Here is a 17,737-nt window from a genome sequence, read left to right on the forward strand (position 1 = left end):
TTCTAGTGCATTAGATACAGTATGATAAGAAGTTTACGCTAATTCAAAACCATGCTGCTGCCCGAAGGCTAACCAGAAGGAAGAAGGTTTTTACAGGTAACCAGAGAGAGGAGAAAGAAAGCCTGCATCTGATTAAACACTCCTCACCATATTTTCAATCAGCTTATTGTCAGCCTGTAGGTTGTATCCTAACTTAGACACAAGGTAGGATATTCTTTTCTTTCACTCAGTTCAGCTACTTTAAACTGTCATATTCATCAGGGGCCACAAACAGTTGCCATGGCAAAACTGATGGATAGGCACTTGCTCATTTATTAAAACCACTTGAAGTTTTATTGGTTGGGATCTCCGAGATCGAAGATGAACAGCTGCCTTTGCTAGAACACAAGACCTGTGTTGCTCTGTGTAAGCAGTGATGGACAATAACCGGCCTCAGCATCCTTCAGCAAACCTATACCACGAAACGCCACCCTCATACAAAGCAAACCATAGCGGCAAATCTCCAGCCATAACACTTGGCTCCAGAGAGTTAAATTTTTACAAGCATGTAAACATGATTATCAGTCATCTCAAAGCTTACTTAATGTCAATATCTGTCAACTGCAGGTGCCTACAATTTAAATAAAGAGAAAACCCTCTGTGGGTTTTCTCCTCCACTGCTACACCGCACCAGCTTAATGTTCAGTAAAGCAAAACAGTAACTGTGACTTGGTTTTAGGGAGACATTGCAACTAATTAACTGTATTATTGTAATAAGAAATCAAATCCTCAAAGGGCAATAGAATGACATGGAATATATCCCTGCAGAAAGCTGTGACAGGTTGAACTCTCTTCTCACCAATTCAGTTTTATAACCAGAAGAGTCATAAACAATCTCAGAGCCCAATATCTTCATGTACCCTGTTCAATTTGACAGTACCAGACTGGTTATGCCTACTGCAAAAATTCTCAGCTGGTCTTGGAAATCATCAAGTAAATATTACTTCAAAAGTCTCTGTGCTAAACAGGTATTGAAATAGCTGCTGGTGACCTAGAACATTAGCATTACTTCATTATGTTCTAGAACTGCATCTCAGATGCGTGGCCAGGAGAGCAAGCTGACCGAGGGTACTCAAACCCACAGACTCAAGGGTCTTGTATTTCCTATTAATGTGTTACCTGCCTTGGTTCAGAACAGACTGTTCACTGCTGCCTTCTGTATAAAACTCTTCAGGTACCTAACAGGCCTGTATTAAAATCTGAATGTCAAGAGTGAAAGCATTGAGACAGCAAGCATCCATTTTTTTTTCCCAAGCACTATATGTACACACCAAAATAAAATGTAAAATTATTTATGCCACTTAAAAGCCATTTTAGTTTTCTGTGTTACAGGTACAGAGCCAGAATTATGAGAAACACTAACAGGGCACAATTCCAAAGAACACTGGAAGGGAAAAGTATGATACAGGGGAAGTGCAATGACTGCTTTAATTACCAGAAAATATATTTCTCAAATCTTATCTGAGGTAAGTGCTTTACTAACTACCTTTTAAGCAACTGACAGAATATAAAAGTGAAGTATTTCCTATCAAACGTGCTATTTCTTAACCACTAGATGAAAAATGCTATTAAAGGCATCAGTATTCTAACTACATTGCTTAGCAGCAAATCTTCTGATCATGCATTATGTATGTAAACCATATCTGTATTTTTAGAGCACAAACCCCCTGGAGCATGAACTTCTTTGGGATTTCTTTTGACTGCTGTAAGTACTGACCCACACCATCACCATGCCACAACATAAAGTTCTCTGCTTCAGATTCCTACAGGCTACAGTACAGGTACCACTGAAGGTCAAAAATTTAATCAAAAAAAGATAACTGTTGAAACCTTAAGGGACTCCAAAACTCAGCTAAGACTTCCTAAGAATTGCCTGTTCGTACTTGTGATTAACAGTGCAATTGAGGATTTCTTGCAGACACTTGGAATCATTACCATCTTTAGCTCTAGCCATTCTTCATTTCTTCACGTGTGGCAAAGCAGGGTCATCCAACAGTAAAATACTCTCAGAGGGCAACGTATGAGAATACTCAGTCTGTACTTCCATCGTGGAAGTAAACCAAAACACTCAGGGGACCCAAAGGGAGTTTTCTGACAAATCAAGTAAATTCTACTTCAGCAGTCAGCCTCAAGGCCATGAACTAAGCCATCTACACAAGGAGCAGCACACATGCCTTCAGGATTTAGATAGCCAGCTTCTCTTCCTGGCTGTTTCTTTCAAACATTTATTTGAGAAACAAATAAATGCTGCTCCTTTACTAACTGTGTCCAGAAAACAACAGCTAGTCTGCTCCACAGCACACACTCTCCCCTCTTGGCAAGAACCACCTGCATTTCCAGTTAGCCCATGATGCTCAGTGGTCAATCTTTCAATCACCCCAAAGCAGTTCTACTTCTTACCTTATATAAAGGACAAGCCCTCAACTTTATCTTAACATCATCTGTAATATCATACATATTGAAAATACCTGAAAAATGAGCATGCCTAGCCCAGGCTTATAAGGTATTCCCATTCAGAAACATCACTCCTCACAACCAGACTCAGCTGGTGGCAAATGTCTTTAGCACAGAACAGAAGGTCTTGCAGAGCTGAGCTATAACCAAGTGCAGCTCCCAGAGCTACACAGAAGTGGGAAACTCTCCACTCCCCACCATTTAGAGCATTCTACAGTAGTTACTGTGTGTCAGTGGGATTTTTTTAAAAATAATTTTTAGCAAAGAGAGCATGAAAGTACAAATGAGTTTTAGCCTTACCATGCAAGACTGCTAGGTCTGAACTTAAAATTGCATTTTGCTGCTAGGAATTTTTAGCTTCAACCATCAACAGTGCAGCACTTTGAGTAAATTACATCAATGAAATATGTCTGCTTATGTAATCATTGTCTCATAATCTAATCATTACCACTTCATTGAGAACTTCTATTACATATTTCATGCTTTAGAACTGGAGCTTAAATGTAGAAAAAAAGACCTTGTTCTTTAGTCTTGTTGTGGTCTTAAGCCCAGCTAGAAATGAAACACTACTCAGCTGCTTGCTCAACCCCCCTGTCTTCCCCCCCAAACCCAGTGGAATGGGGAGTAGAATCAAACTAAAATTTGTATGTTAAGATACGAACAGTTTAATAATTGAAAATAAAGTAAAATACAATAATAATGGTAAATAATAATAACAATAATGATAATAAAAAGGAAAAACTCGAACAAGTTATGCACAATACAGTTGCTCACCAGCCACTGACCAATGCCAGACCCAGCTTCCCAAATCCAGATCAGCTCCCCTTCTGGGTAACTCCCCCAGTTTATGTAACAGTTCTGTGGTGTGGAATATCCCTTTGGTCAGTATGGGTCACCTGTCCCAGTTATGCTCCCTCGCAGTCTTTCTCGTTTTGTAGTTTATTTCTTATTGCATACCTCCTCCCTGACAGAGCATGAGACATGTAAAAGAAGAGTCCTTGATTTGGGATAATTACCAAATAACCAAAGCATCACAATGTTATCAACACTCTATCAATTCCAAATCCAAAACACATCACTGCAACAGCTCTTGAGAAGAAATGAGCTTGCTTTACCCTCACTGAAACCAAGACAGGTCAGTATTAGTGCTTTGCTCTGCAGTAGAAGTCTGCCTGCTTTTGGTGAGGAAATGAGAACCTCCCAGTCAGCTCTGCAGACACATTGCCATCTATAAAGCCTTTAAAAGCTAAATTCTATAAAAAGTCCTGTGGAATATGGACGCTCTGCTCCCCCAAAGCACTACTACACCAAGAAACAATGATATCAAAGATACTTTGTACATTGTATTTGTTTTTCAGACTCCTGAGTCCTATTTGGAAATTATGTTAGAAGAGTATGTCCAAGAAAAATTAACTTCTTAGAATTTATTTTAAAATGCTCCACCAAAAGCCACCTATGATTTGAACCCAAACTCCTTCTGGAAGCACTCCATGGAAATGCAATATATAATCTTCTTCACTGGACCCTTCTGTGCTTATTCTGAATAAATCAGGCTTTGAAACAAAGAATACAATTTTGCATGAAGTATCCTTATCCATTAAAGATATCAGGGAGAACATAAATAATGCAATAATGTTATAGAGAATTACAGTAAAATACTAGCATTGAAAACAGAGAATGGTCTTGACAATAAAATGGCCTTCTACAAACGCCACCTTTGATGAACAATTCAAATACCAGATCTGCACAGACTGCCAGGCACCTTCTGCTCATGACCACTGCAAACTTAAAACCACATTAAGAAAAGAAAAAAATGAGTGAAATACCTTTTCCAATATCCTTGTGTAAGCTACTGCTCATTCACCATGTCTTGCCCAAATGCATGTGTGAGGAAAAATAAATGGATTGTGTCATCTCTTAAAAATGAAATGTAAGTCAATACTTCTTCTTGTGACTTTCTCGTGCTTTCAGGTACTTTGATCAACTGCTTACAAACTCCCAGCATGGGTAAATCACTTGTCACAGGCATCTAGGCCATGACTGGGAACCACACCTCCAAGGCTTAAGTAAATTGTGGGTCAACTGCTCCTGATACAATCAAAGGCCACTTTATGCTGGATTGCATGTAATTGCTTCAGTGGTGAGACTTCCCCTGCACCCAGCAGAACTCAGCAACTCGGGCTTTTCATCACACCCATCACCTGGGGAGTCAGGAGACACACTGCTCAAAAACACAGAGCTATGATTTTTTTAAAAAGCAGAAGGGAACTATTCTGTCCTGACTTCCCTGCAAAAGTGTATTAGATCTTTTACAGCAAACAGCATGGAATGAGGGCCAGCATCCTCTCTAACCAGACAACAACTAGCATTTTCCTAGATTTTTGGTGCCTCTCCCAGTCCATCTCAAAGGCCAAGTTTAAAATTCTATTGTCAAACTCCTGAGTTTATGTGAAATGTAAATTACACAAGAGTTTTTCCATCATGTTGAGGGTCAAATAATTTACTTTATTCTCCTTTGAAAGGATCTAGTAACTTTTATTCCCATAAGCACCCCCAAGCATTCAGGCTTACTCTACTATTGTAGCTCTCAAGAACAGGCCCTCAGCAAACACACGAAGTAGCAGGTTTACACCTAAAATCACCACATAAATAATAAATCAAAATTTAAATTCTAATATGACTTATTACAAGTGTAATACAGCCACAAAGTATCTGAGCATAGTTTACCTTTGCACAGATATTTGACAGTATGTGCAAAAGACTGCCCATTTACAGGGGATGAAGCTCCAAGAACAGAATTTGGTGACCCTATCCTGGAAAGGTAGAATTTTTCTTGCTAATACATTGCAACCTGGGCATGTAGAATTTTTCTTGCTAATACATTGCAACCTGGGCATGAAGTTGCTGAACTAAGAAACTTGCCTTATAGAGAAGTGTAGAAACTTAAAGCAGGTTTGCTTTGGGTTTTGGTTGGTTGTGGGATTTTTGGCAGCAAAGTAAATAAAAGGCAACATAAATTTCAAGTGCAAATGAAACTACAGTTCCAGGCACATATACCAACTAGACTGAGAAACTTAAAATGTTAAAAATGATAGTGATAGGAATACGTGTAGAAATAAATTTGTAGCTCTCAAACATCCACACAATTTGGACAAGCAAGGCAGTAAATCCTGATGTCAAAACCCCCTACTCTCTAAAACTATTTTAATGAATTATCCAGAGCTCAAGCAAATTAAATATTGTACTTTTCATTTAAGCAGCCATGATTCTTCCTAGCCTCCTTTTACAAGCATGTATAGGAAAGGCCAGGAAATTGGATACTAAATCAGTGCTACCTAACATCATGTCTCTGAAGGTATCTCATGAGCCAGAAGAATGTGCAAGAACATGTCAAGTTTCCTTCTGGTTGCTAATCAGACATAAGCTTTGGATTTTGGGGTTAATCCTAACAATCAATTTTAAAGTGGTACTAATTTATACAGATATTTTAAAAAAATCTGTACTTGCTATCATCTGTCCAATTCCTTTTTTAATCTTGTTTAATTCTCAGTCTCAACAACTTCCTGTAGCAGATGAGCTTCCCAGTCTAATTGCATGAAAATGATATCCTTTCAATTGCTACAGATTTTCTAAGTTTTGGCTTCATTTTTCAATGCTCATGGCTGCCTTTTCTGTCCAGCTCTTCCATCACAAGGACAGGCAGGACTAGCTCTGCTGTTTCCAACCCATTCTCACTTTACTGTAATGCCTGCTCATTCACTTTAAAGGTAAAATAGCTCAGCTTTTTCACAAGCAAGCTCTTCCACACCTTTCTGCATTTGGGTCACCTCTTCCTAAAGATTTCAAATAGCCTGAGACAGTATCTCAAAGGAAAAAAAAAGCTATCATAGAAGTAACTGATGGGTTTGCACCTCCAGCCTTACATTTTTTTTAAATCAACTAACCCAAGCAGGCTAAAAAGTAGCTCATGGATAACACATGCGTCTTGAGAAGCCTGCACACGTCTCAGATAATTCAGAATTTTTTAAGGTAAGCATGCACATAAAAGTGGCAGTCTCATATTACACATGGTGCACGCAAAGCAATATAGTTTAACCATGTTGCCCATTCAGTCACAGAACAAAATAATGCACTTCCAAACTGCAAAAGGAGTCCATTTGCTGCCAAGATACTAGTCTTACAGGCTGCTTCTCAGGATCAAGACCTACGATTTATGTGGCAGTTAAATGCCACTAAAAAGAGTTTCATGTACCCAAGTAATGAATGCAGACCATTTAGTTTTGGAAGATAAGCTGCATTTCACATGGTAATACAGCTGTCACAATCAGCAATGAGGGATTAAAAACTACTCCTGCTGTGAGATTCAAAACCCTATTTGCAAAAAGAAGTAAAATATTACCATGTTATACGGAAGGAGTTTAAAAAAAAAAGTACAACGTTAAGTTAACTTCTTTGCACTTTCAAGGAGGAGACAGGATTGAAAAAAGATAGACATAGATTTGAGTGTCATAAAGATCTCTTAGGCTCTTTTGTGACCCCACAAGCATAAGGGAAAAGACATGGTCAGTCATACAGGCCAGTCCAGCTAATGCATTTTCCCTGCAAAAATGATTCCCACTACTCTGCCATCATTTTCTGCCTCAGCTTTCATGGAGACAGGAAACTGCCAAGTACAGGCTTCATGCTGAGCCAGACATCCAAATGTCTCCTACCCTGCTGCTCCCACACAGCCCAATGCAGAAGGCTGTGAGTCTCTCCTGTCTAGTTTAAATCCACTGAGGGGCAACACCACAAATGGTATGTGGCCGACATCATCATAAAAGTCTCCAAACCAGCTATGACTTTGAATTACCAGGGTGCCTCTAATCTCAACACAGCTTATTTATTCACAGTAAATGCTAAAGCTAATTGGATAACAGAATTTTTAAGTCACCATTTCAGTAGTTTGTGATAGACTGTAATCCAGAAGACCAGCAGCAAGAAAGAGACACAGCCCTGCTTTTGACATTACCTACAGAAGCACCATGGTCTGAAGAAGCATCATAACAGGCTTCCCTTGTTCTCACCTTCTTCTCCAAGGAGAAGACTGGAGTAAGTTGAAACCAGGTCCAAGCCAGTAACATCGATCAATCCCTTCTGGATTGATACAGGCTCTGGAAATGGGCTTTGATTTGCACTGTGTCACAACACCTCTTGGCCTGGCAGGAACTCCAGATGACCTCGCTCCACTGAGGCCATTCCCAAACCCACCTGGATTCTAAAGCACCTGGAAGGCAATTCAAGCAGTCCTCAGATGCAGCCACTCATCACTTCTTACAGGCAACCTCAGAGGACACCGGCATATTTAGATAAGTCCTGAACTGGACATATACTCACTACCTGCTTATTGGAGCATCAAACCCAAGCTTTTATTTAGAGAAAACCCAGGTACTCAGGTTGGGCTGGTGATAGCAGAGGAAGGGGAAGAAAGCATATGTATTCACATGCAATTGATTTGAAAAACCAAGGCTTACTGGCATGAAAAAAAATTAATGTATGAAGACTGTGAACAAAAATATTCCCAAACAACTATTTATAGCTTTGACCTTCTACATTTTCTGCATCACTAACTCAAGAAACAGCCTGCTGCCTGGCAAGCAGAGGTGAATGAAAGGAGAGCAATGCCAACTTGTTACAGAGAAGCCTTGCTAAAGAGATGCTGTCAGCCTGAAAATTTAAATTTCTATCTAATAGATATTAGATATGTAGTGGGATCCCTTTTCAGTATTTTCTTTGCTCCCCTGTCACCACTTGATGCATAAATAATCAATTTCAATGCTCTGCTGACAAAAGCATTTTGTATAATACACTTCCCAGCATATGCTTTTCACAGGGTTGGAGGGAGTGCTTGCTTTTAGTGGAACCAAAGCAAAGCAAAGACTAGCCACAAGTCTTATGCACAAGAGGTACAGTACTGCTGTCACCTTCCCTTCCACTCCCTTTCCAGGAGAACTTTATTTGTTTCAGGGATCTTTTAAATATTATACTCAGGACACTATTTCCAAAGCAGATATGTTCTAAAGTTTGGGACTTCTTTCCTTTTTTTTTTCTTCTTTTTTTTTTCCCCCAGGAGGAGAATCTTAAAACAAATATGACAAAGAGATTCCAGTTTTACTAGAAGGATTACATTATGAAATAGACTTACGAAATTTCAAGTCTACATTCCAGATTTTGTTCTCCAAAATTTCCTATTTTCAAGCACTAAAGGAATCAAGATTTTACCTCAGAACTGGTAAAAGGCAGAAATGATGATCTCAAAAGAAGGAACTGAAAACACTGCTTGTTTGAATTCCTAGAAGCTATGTAAACAGAAAACTTGTATGCTACATAGCTGGACCACATCTTCATAATTATTGTTTTAATGTACATATGCACATAGAGAAAGAATGGAGCAAACTCAAAGAAGGCTGTAATAGGGCAATCCCTATGATGGAGAGATAGAAGAATAAAATTGAATGGCTGGGCTGGATGACTGGATGATTGGTCCCTTACCAATCCCTTGGTAAGGGAAAGAAGGGATTAGTAAGGGACTAGCACCGAGGTGTATCTGAAACAGCACCAAGCCTGGCAATATATGTGCTTCAGCTCCCATTTGCACAGCTTGACTGGTAACAGAGCTGCTGCCTAGGCACACATGAACAACACTTACAAGACCTCAACAGCCACAAGCTGCTCTAAGATTTAAATTCTTACAGAACCATAATCCTCATAACATCATCTTAAAGGCAAAAAGCTTAGTGGATTTTTCTTAACCTTCTTGGTGGCTGCAAACAAAACACTATGTAGCTAGTTTGTTCTAGCCAATTTTATTTTTTTGAACTTGTTTTTGCATTTTCTTTTAGAAGTGAGTTTTCTTGAATTGACTTTCAGTAAGAACTAAGCTTCCAAAGAAATGACACATTCTGTATCATTTACCTTGTTCTTACCCCACCAAACCCACCTAGTTAGCAGCATTTAGAATAGAAGCACAAAGTATGTTTGCTGAATAGCTTAAGCTATAGGAGCACAATCTATATATTTCACACAACCTTGCACAGCAGCAACCACTCACGTAAAAACCTGCTGGTGTAGTAAATAACTTTAAATTCTGGAGAAATAAAGTGGGGTTTGTCAGTCTTTTTTCAGCAGTCATACTAAAATTCTGAAGGACTCATTCAGAGGCAATGTGATAACAAGTAAGGGGAATTAGCTACAAGAAATACTTCTCAAATTTGCAGTTAGTATCTGACTTCAGGCCTTAAGAAAGCAAGCATAAAATCTGGAGAAGGCAGCCAACAAATCTTCCACTAAGAGGGGCTACCAGTGGAATGACCAAGAGGATGGCTTTGGGTACTGGATTGTGCATAAATGTCAATTTATTAAATAGGTCAGTACAGCTCCAGTGACAGTGGTGGTAAGCGTTGAGGTTCTAACAAGTGGAGATGGCAGAGTAAATAAAGAAGCTACATTGGCAGTAAAAAGCCAAGAGTAACAAAGTAGCAAACACTGCACATACATATCCTACCCACTTGAGTGTCCCACTGTTTCATCCTGAAGCAGAAAGACAGTATCCTTCCCAAAAACATACATATGAACCACTTTTCTGTGCTATGCTCTCAAATCGTAAGACCGGACCAGCTTTTGCCAATTTCAAAATGATATCAGAATTCCAGGGAAAGGGCAAACTCCATGTTACTATCTGCAAATGCCCTAAGTCATTTTGGTCCATCAAACATCAGAGTTCCTACAATACTCACATGGTGAGGAAAAGGAGGGTTCCCAAAGAATTTGACAGGTGACAAAAGGACTCACCAGCACTAGATTCATAGCTCATTCTTCAAGGCTTAGAAACATGAAAACTGTATGAAAGAAAACTACCAGTGACCAACCCAGTTCTTACCTCAGCAGGCTTCTTTTGTTCATTTGCTGGTGTTTTTGACTTGCTCCTGTATTTAGAACAAGAAGAAAAGGAAGTGGAAGGACCTGTTAGAAAAAAAAGAAGAAATAAAAAAGGATCATTATGGCTCAATTTCAATTCATTTAATTTTTCCAGTGAAACAAGGCACTCCAATTGCTTGAATTATAATTTTTTGACAAGATGTGGGCAAAAAAAACCTGTTAGGCAGTCTGTAGGCTTAATTTCAGCTCCTCCTGTTCTACTCGTTCTTTATAAAACCACAGCACACCAAGTTTATGGGTACACTCTGCTCTGCCCAATACAAGCATGAGTAAACAGAAACAAGCAGACAGACTGCTTTATTTCATTTAGTTCCCTTCAAACAAAGTGGAAAGAAGAGTAAAACAGAGCTTGAAAATGCTCAAAAAAAAAAAAAAACCCTGAAGAACAAAGCAATGATACTAAAATGTGCTAACGAGAGATGCAAAAAACCCATAGTGTGATATCTTAGATATTTCTGGCAAAATGTTATTTCAGCAGAGGATACATCAATCACTTGCAGTGAATATGACAATGAATCATTATTATATATAGAGCTACTATATGGGCACAGGTTAATAAGAAACAAACAAGACCCTGCAACACAGGGGTTTCTGTTTTGGGTTTCTTGCAGATAAAATGGGAAGATATTCAGGTGGATGTCTGCCAAGAAACTCTTAAAGTGTAACTTTACTACGCTGTTGAACAGACTCAAGTGGAGTAGATCGAGAATCAGTATGAGATAGCACAACAATCAATATACTGATTATAATTCTAACACATTAATGCTCAAGTAACTTGCCACCCCCAACTGTTTTAATGTTGAAGCTCTGTATACCATGACACAACGGGATTCTTTTTTTAAAAATAATCAAAATTGAACCATGGGCAGTAAAATTTCTCTTGATTTACAGATTTCTTCTTGCCAACTATGAATGAGAAAGATATACAAGTTTCTCTTGAAATTGTAAGTATACTCAAAACTCCCCTTATAAGATCCTTTGCCTTATTTTCCTCCAGTAACGTGATTCAGAACACCAAAGACCACAAATACACAAAGAAATCAATCAAGAAACATTTTCTTTGAAATTTTAAGAGGTAAAACGGTTTGCCTTCAAACCACAGAGGGAAACCACAAGGGGGTGATAGACCAAAGAAAAATTAGCAGGTATTACTTACTCTCATTGTCTGAACTGTCACTGGTGCTTAGATGCCTGTGGCGTTTCATCCTGACGCATCCTAAAAAGAAAAAAACCAAGTTGATGACATCGGTTCTACTAGAAAATCCCCGGCTGCTGGTTGACGCCAAGTTCTTCAAACTAAAGGCAAAGGCTCCTCTGAAGAGGTCACAGGCATACAAGTAATCCCAGTTCAGTCACTATGTTTTATTTCTGCAAGCAACTATTAGATCACGGTACTATTTGTGACACTGAGCATCCCCAAAACCAGCCTGCCTCTGCTGGGCAGAGCCTGCTTTTCATTTTGCAAAAAGAAGTGAACCCGCCAGCTGATTCCCGGCAGGGCATGAGCGGTGCACTGCTCCACTCAATGTCCCATCTGTTCAGCTGGAGGAAGAGTTGCCATGGTGGCAGTAGCTAGCTGAGAGACGGGTGGAGGCCAGGAAACAAGGTGGATGCACAGCAAGGCAAGGATTTAGAAATGTAACGCACCTTAAAAAAATCTAAACAAACAAAACACAAAGAAACCTTAAGGCATCCATGCAAAGCAAAAGGCAGATTTTAAATAGCGACACTCATAGAACAGTGACTGATGCCATTTAAGTAATCTGATCACCATTTATTTCACAAGCAATGTGGTTTTCAGAAGTCTGAGAAGTGAACAAGAGAATCACTGAGAAACACTTCAGTGGCACTGCACTAATTGCATTAAAAAAAGGTTTTGAACTTTTCAAAATTCATTTTTGAACATGTAATGCAACAGAGAAAGAGGGGAAGAAGAACTTTCTGCACCTCTACTTAATGAAAGAAAAATCAAAACAGTTATCAGCTATATACTTTAAACAAGTGCCAAGAAAAATCCATATGTATCTTATTAGTCCTGCCACTCTATAATATTCAACGTTACATTTATTAACTAAGGTTCAATAACAGTTTACAATTAATAGCAGTAAATAAAAATCACCCCTATGTTTGTAATGGATTGAATGAGAAAATCAATAAAGAAAATAAGTAAAAAGTTATTCTGCAGGAATATACAAGAACTCTATCTTTTTTTGCTTGTTTTTAAGCAGAAAATATGCTCAAGTAGGTTACAGATAGCTGAACCTGAAATGTCTGCAGTACTCTAAGTGCCAGCTTGGCTACACCTGAAGTGTAAGCAGCTTCATTGCTTAAACATAACCACATGCCATTAAAAAAAACCAACACAGCTGAATATCCCATTTGATAAGCACTCCACATTAGTTACTGTACAATGGGTCTTGAGATTATCCAAATACCACGGGATAAACAAGATCTCCAGATAAGAGAAGCCTGCCCAAAGGCTTTGAAGAGATTGAAATTGAATTGTTTGCAGCACAAGTGTTTAATTTAGTGGAAAATTACAGCAGTCTTTGTATTTAAGAGAGTGAGTTTACTGAATTTAAATGCAGTGATCACTCGAAGTTTAAATCGATCCTTTCAACCTGTTATAAAAAAAAAGACATTGTCCACACTCCTGAAAGCTGACAAAGGAAGTGATGCTTCCAGTCATCAAGAAAGCAGATAACAGAATTTCTGAGTCAGGTATTTAACCTGGGGGGAAGACAGAAACACACAGGACAAAGGTCATTTGTGTCATCACTTAAGCAAGGTATAAAATCCCATTACATAAATAATTTCACATTAATTCGCCTTCTCACAGCTCAGGCAACATAGAGGAGACAAAGCAGTCATGCTATATGTGCAGACCAGCGTCCAAGAAAAGAGTGACATCAAAAATTAAATACTCAAAACATCATAGGGCTTTGCTTCCAGCAAGCAATATAAGGTAGCTTGTACAGATGAAGAAACTTCCATGAAGCTCTTGGACAAAAGCTGTTTGACATGTTGAAGGCACTTGGGTCAGAAGGACTTGTCTTTGTACATGTTTTTGGTGCACCAGGTTTGAAGTTTGCTGCAGGGTAGTGAAGGCAGGTCTGGAAGATTACTTTCATATTGGCAACTTGCAAAATTTAAAGGCATGGATTTTAATCAAGAGCAAATAAAACTGTACTGCCCATTTGAGAGCTTGCACTCCAGGCCAAACCCAGCACCTTGGAGTACGCAAGGGGCTAAAAAACACAGATTCTGCCCATGACAACTTATCTGCTGGCAGGTTTCACCTCCTGGCTTAAAGACCATCAGGCATGTTAGAAGACCTTGGGACACAACAAAAGGAAGCGTCTAGGTGAGCCGAGCAGTATTCCCCACTTCCATTTCTTAGCAAGTAGCAAGCACTTCCATTTCCCAGCAAGAAATGGAAGTGCTTGCTACTTGCTTTGGTTTTATGTTCAGGTGAATTTTTGAGCAATTGTTAAAAGGTGTTGAAAGCTTCTGGCAGGTGTTTCCTGTCTTTTAGAGTCTATATAAACACGCAGCAATAAGATCTTTTCACTCTGTACTAAGGACAGCTATCTGCAAAGTATAACATGAGCATTCAATTAAAGCAGGGCCAAACATGAGGTTGAGAGAGACAGCCACAGGACAGAACACCCAGGAAGCCTGGACTTCTGCCTGGGCAACTAGGAAAGAAGAGCAGAGATGCCTACATTTCCAAGACAGCTTACATAGAAATGTCAAGTGTAACAAAACCTTTAGAGCAGAAAGCACACCTCTGCCAAAACCTCCGAGAGTGTAGAAAAACAAACAAACACACACTAAACAAAAGTAACAAGCTGTTATTTGAGAACTGGGTTTGTAACAGCTCAGGCAAGAGATTTACACCTCCATGATAGCAGACAGAAACAGAAAAAGTAGTCACTGAGGGCAAAAAGCCCTCAATAGTAATAGTACTGGATTCCTGCCTGATTTTTTTCAGCAATATTAACCACATCAACAGTGTATAAAAATCCAGAGAGTTACAACAAATTACAGGTGTGCTATGTTTGGTAAGTCAGGTTATTTAAGTGCCTAACAGGCTACCAGCTCACCCTACGTCCCCACACGATGCAGGAGGACCCAGAGCCTCAGCACCAACCTGTATAGGAGCTTTCACTCTTCTTTTTAACACAGAACTGCTTTGCTGTACCCTTGTGTACACTGGGACTGGCACACAACTTCCAGCTCACTTCCACACCAAAGAATGAGGGCTCATCAGAAAGGCTCCCTGATAATGATGCTTCCATTCCCTAGACACTAGAGAGGGATCCCAAAGTAACATCCATTCAGCAGGAAAGCTCCTGCCTCACTTCACCTGCCTCTGGAAAATGGAGAAGAATCAGAAGCTGCTCAATTCAGAAAAACAGGGGACACCTCCTCTTCCCCCACACCCATGAAAATTGATGTCAACCTTTCCCAGCTTCAGTCCAAAATCCCCAGAGCAGACTGGCATCCTGCAGTTTTTGTCCAGGCATTTTGCAAATGGGCATGCTGAACTCCTTGATTGAACAGAGTTAAGTTTTAACATTGACACTTTGAAGTAGTTTCAATGTACAAGCTAAGGGAGTGTAAAGCAACTCAAGACTGAAACATTTTTGCAGAGCAGAAAAGATGTGGCTCCGCCCCCCTCCCCCCAAAATGCCTGGAGAAAATCCTTGTTTCTTAGATGATGATTCTCACTACCTTAGAAAGTGAGTAGGGTGCTTTGGCTATGGACTTCAAGAGTGCACAGGCATTATAGGCAAGCACAGATTACCTCAAAAATTATCATTAAAAATGCAAACATGATATATTAAGTGATTTTTACCCCTTTTTTTTTAATCCACAGAGGGACTAACATCTTATTCATACCACTTGTATGACAACATACATAAATTCTAAAGATGTGCACCTTCAGGGATCTTCTAAATGAAAACTGAAAAACAGAAGCAGCAGTAAGAAATCATCACATCACAACGAAAAAGATGTTCTACTCTCCAGGCAATTACTGCAATGAAACATTTGCTGGCATCATTTTTAATATGAATTACTAGAGTTATTCCTAAACTTGAACCATATTCTGCACCTGGTACACTTCCAACTTGCCAAGCCATGGCTGCACATTTATGCCCAATCTGCCTGAAACAGCTTAAGACATGAACTGCAACTTTAAAAAAGAGAAATCAGCATCACTGCCTTGCAATCACCTTAACAACTGAATGCAGGTCAAGATGCCCTGAACCTTTTGTGCCTTTAAGCAGAAAACAACCCCAGGAAAACCTCAGCCACAGACAGCAACACTGTGCTGCCAGCTTTCCCTGGCTTCACAAGGCTGCTGTACATATTGGGAATTTTGCCCTGGAGACAGAACCGATGCTTGTATCCAACACATCACTGCACTTTCAAGGAAAGCCAGGAAAAGCCACCCTACACGCACCAGGCTGAAATTAAAACGTGAATCCCAAGCTAAGAGGAATCAGCACCTCAGCCAGCACATGCAAGAATCCTAAGACAGTAACACTGATATTTCCAAAAATCTAATGGATATGTTTTGTAATTAATGATTTCTAAGTTACGCTTGCTCCTTTTTGCTTATTCACAAGTGCTGAAGTGAACAAGAAGCAGCCACTTGCCTCTACCACCATTCTCTCCTGCCCCAGCAGAAAATCACTGACTTAAGGCACTTCCCACTTTTCAAAACTCGTTACCATGGTTTACTCAAAAAAAAAATCACTCAAGCAGCACATGTAGGTAGCAGACAGGTAACAAAATTTCAGAGCCTTATCCAAAACAAAAACCCATTTCAAATACCTGCAAAAACAAGACAAACAAATATTTTTTCATTTTCAATTTGCACCAGAGTAAACAACTAAGTTTACCAAATAAACTATTACATTTAGCTTCTTTTTTTAATGCATTCTTCTGGACAGTTCATCACTAACAGCAGACACAAGGATGATATCACAGAGTCTGAATTTGTACAGCATATTAGGCAAGACATCAGTGACAAGCACACAAAATGAATCCTTACAGCCAGCCAAGATTTCTGAACAAAACAGTATCTCCAAGGAATAGCAGTGCTCCCTGGCTTCAGTTTGTTGCAGACAAAGGTTAAACACATCCATCCATGTACTACTCAGTACCTGTTAGGACCTACAGAGATGGAAAAAACAGAACCAGAAAATTCCAGAAACGGTTAAGCAAATATATCCTAGACCTGTGAGATTTTACTTCTTCACATCCTAAAATAGCCTGAAAAAAATGGAATTGGCCACAACACTATGGAAATTTTCAAGTGGGACAAAAAGTAACCTACTTTATTTTATTAACAAGAAAAACAGCATCTATGTATGAAAACCAAATGACAGGCTACATGCAAATTTCAGATAAAAATTCTGTACTTGCATTTTTACAATATGGCAAAGGCAGAGGCATTAGGTAGCAATTTCCAAGTCCCCAAAATATGGTTTATGTAACTGTTAAATTTAGATTAGGAAGCATATTATCTTGAAAGGTCTCAAGGAAATGTAGTACAGTAAAACCATTTAAATAGGTCAGATTTCATAGCCAACTGCCAGAGAAATTACAAAATATTAAGAGATTTAATACAACCTTTCAAATAACAGAGGAAGAGAGATCACGCATGTTTGTGTTTTTTATTATTATTTTTTACTATCCTATCCAATCTCACAAAAAGGCTATATAAACAGAAAAAAATGCTCTTACAACCTGGTGTAGCAATATTTGCTACACTGAAAAGGTTTGAAAGGTTAATCAATTCACAGAATAGGATGATCAGCAAACAAAGTAACAACCTTAACAATTCTGTGATTGCTTTTTTATTTCACTCTAACCAGAAAATTCTTTAAAATGTATAGCATACACCTACTCTACTCAGGAAGTCCATAATAGAGTGACCACATCTATCCCAGTCTCCCCTAACTCCCAAAATAAATAAATGAATTATTTTGTGGAGATTGTTTTGGGCCCACCACAAAATAAATTTTTTCTTGCTACTATTCCATACTAAGTCTTGACTGACATAATATTATCTGTAATTCAGCAAAGGAGGAATGCAACGGTTTTTAGAAGCAGCAGTACCAGCAACAGCCAATTCCTTTGTCATTAGGCAGCAAGTAATTGTAGCAAGCAAGGAAGTGCACATTACAGGAATCTGGCTAATAACATGGGTCTGTATGAAATGCAGTAGCAACAAGACATAGTCTCCAGCTCT

General features: G+C 39.1%; 1 protein-coding gene across 5 annotated transcripts in view; it reads right to left on the reverse strand.

Annotated features, from left to right (window-relative positions):
- The window catches only part of JADE3 (jade family PHD finger 3), a 64,613-nt gene that overhangs the window by 20,993 nt on the left and 25,883 nt on the right, over positions 1–17,737 (reverse strand). For all 5 annotated transcript variants that reach the window (XM_068182643.1, XM_068182645.1, XM_068182648.1 and 2 more), the window contains 2 exons: positions 11,627–11,686; positions 10,412–10,494 (listed from right to left, as the gene is read on the reverse strand). In XM_068182643.1, the coding sequence (XP_068038744.1) occupies positions 10,412–10,494; positions 11,627–11,686 (143 nt within the window). The remainder of the gene's footprint in view (positions 1–10,411; positions 10,495–11,626; positions 11,687–17,737) is intronic.

Source organism: Anomalospiza imberbis, chromosome 2 (assembly GCF_031753505.1).
Source record: "Anomalospiza imberbis isolate Cuckoo-Finch-1a 21T00152 chromosome 2, ASM3175350v1, whole genome shotgun sequence".
Lineage (NCBI taxonomy): Eukaryota > Metazoa > Chordata > Aves > Passeriformes > Viduidae > Anomalospiza > Anomalospiza imberbis.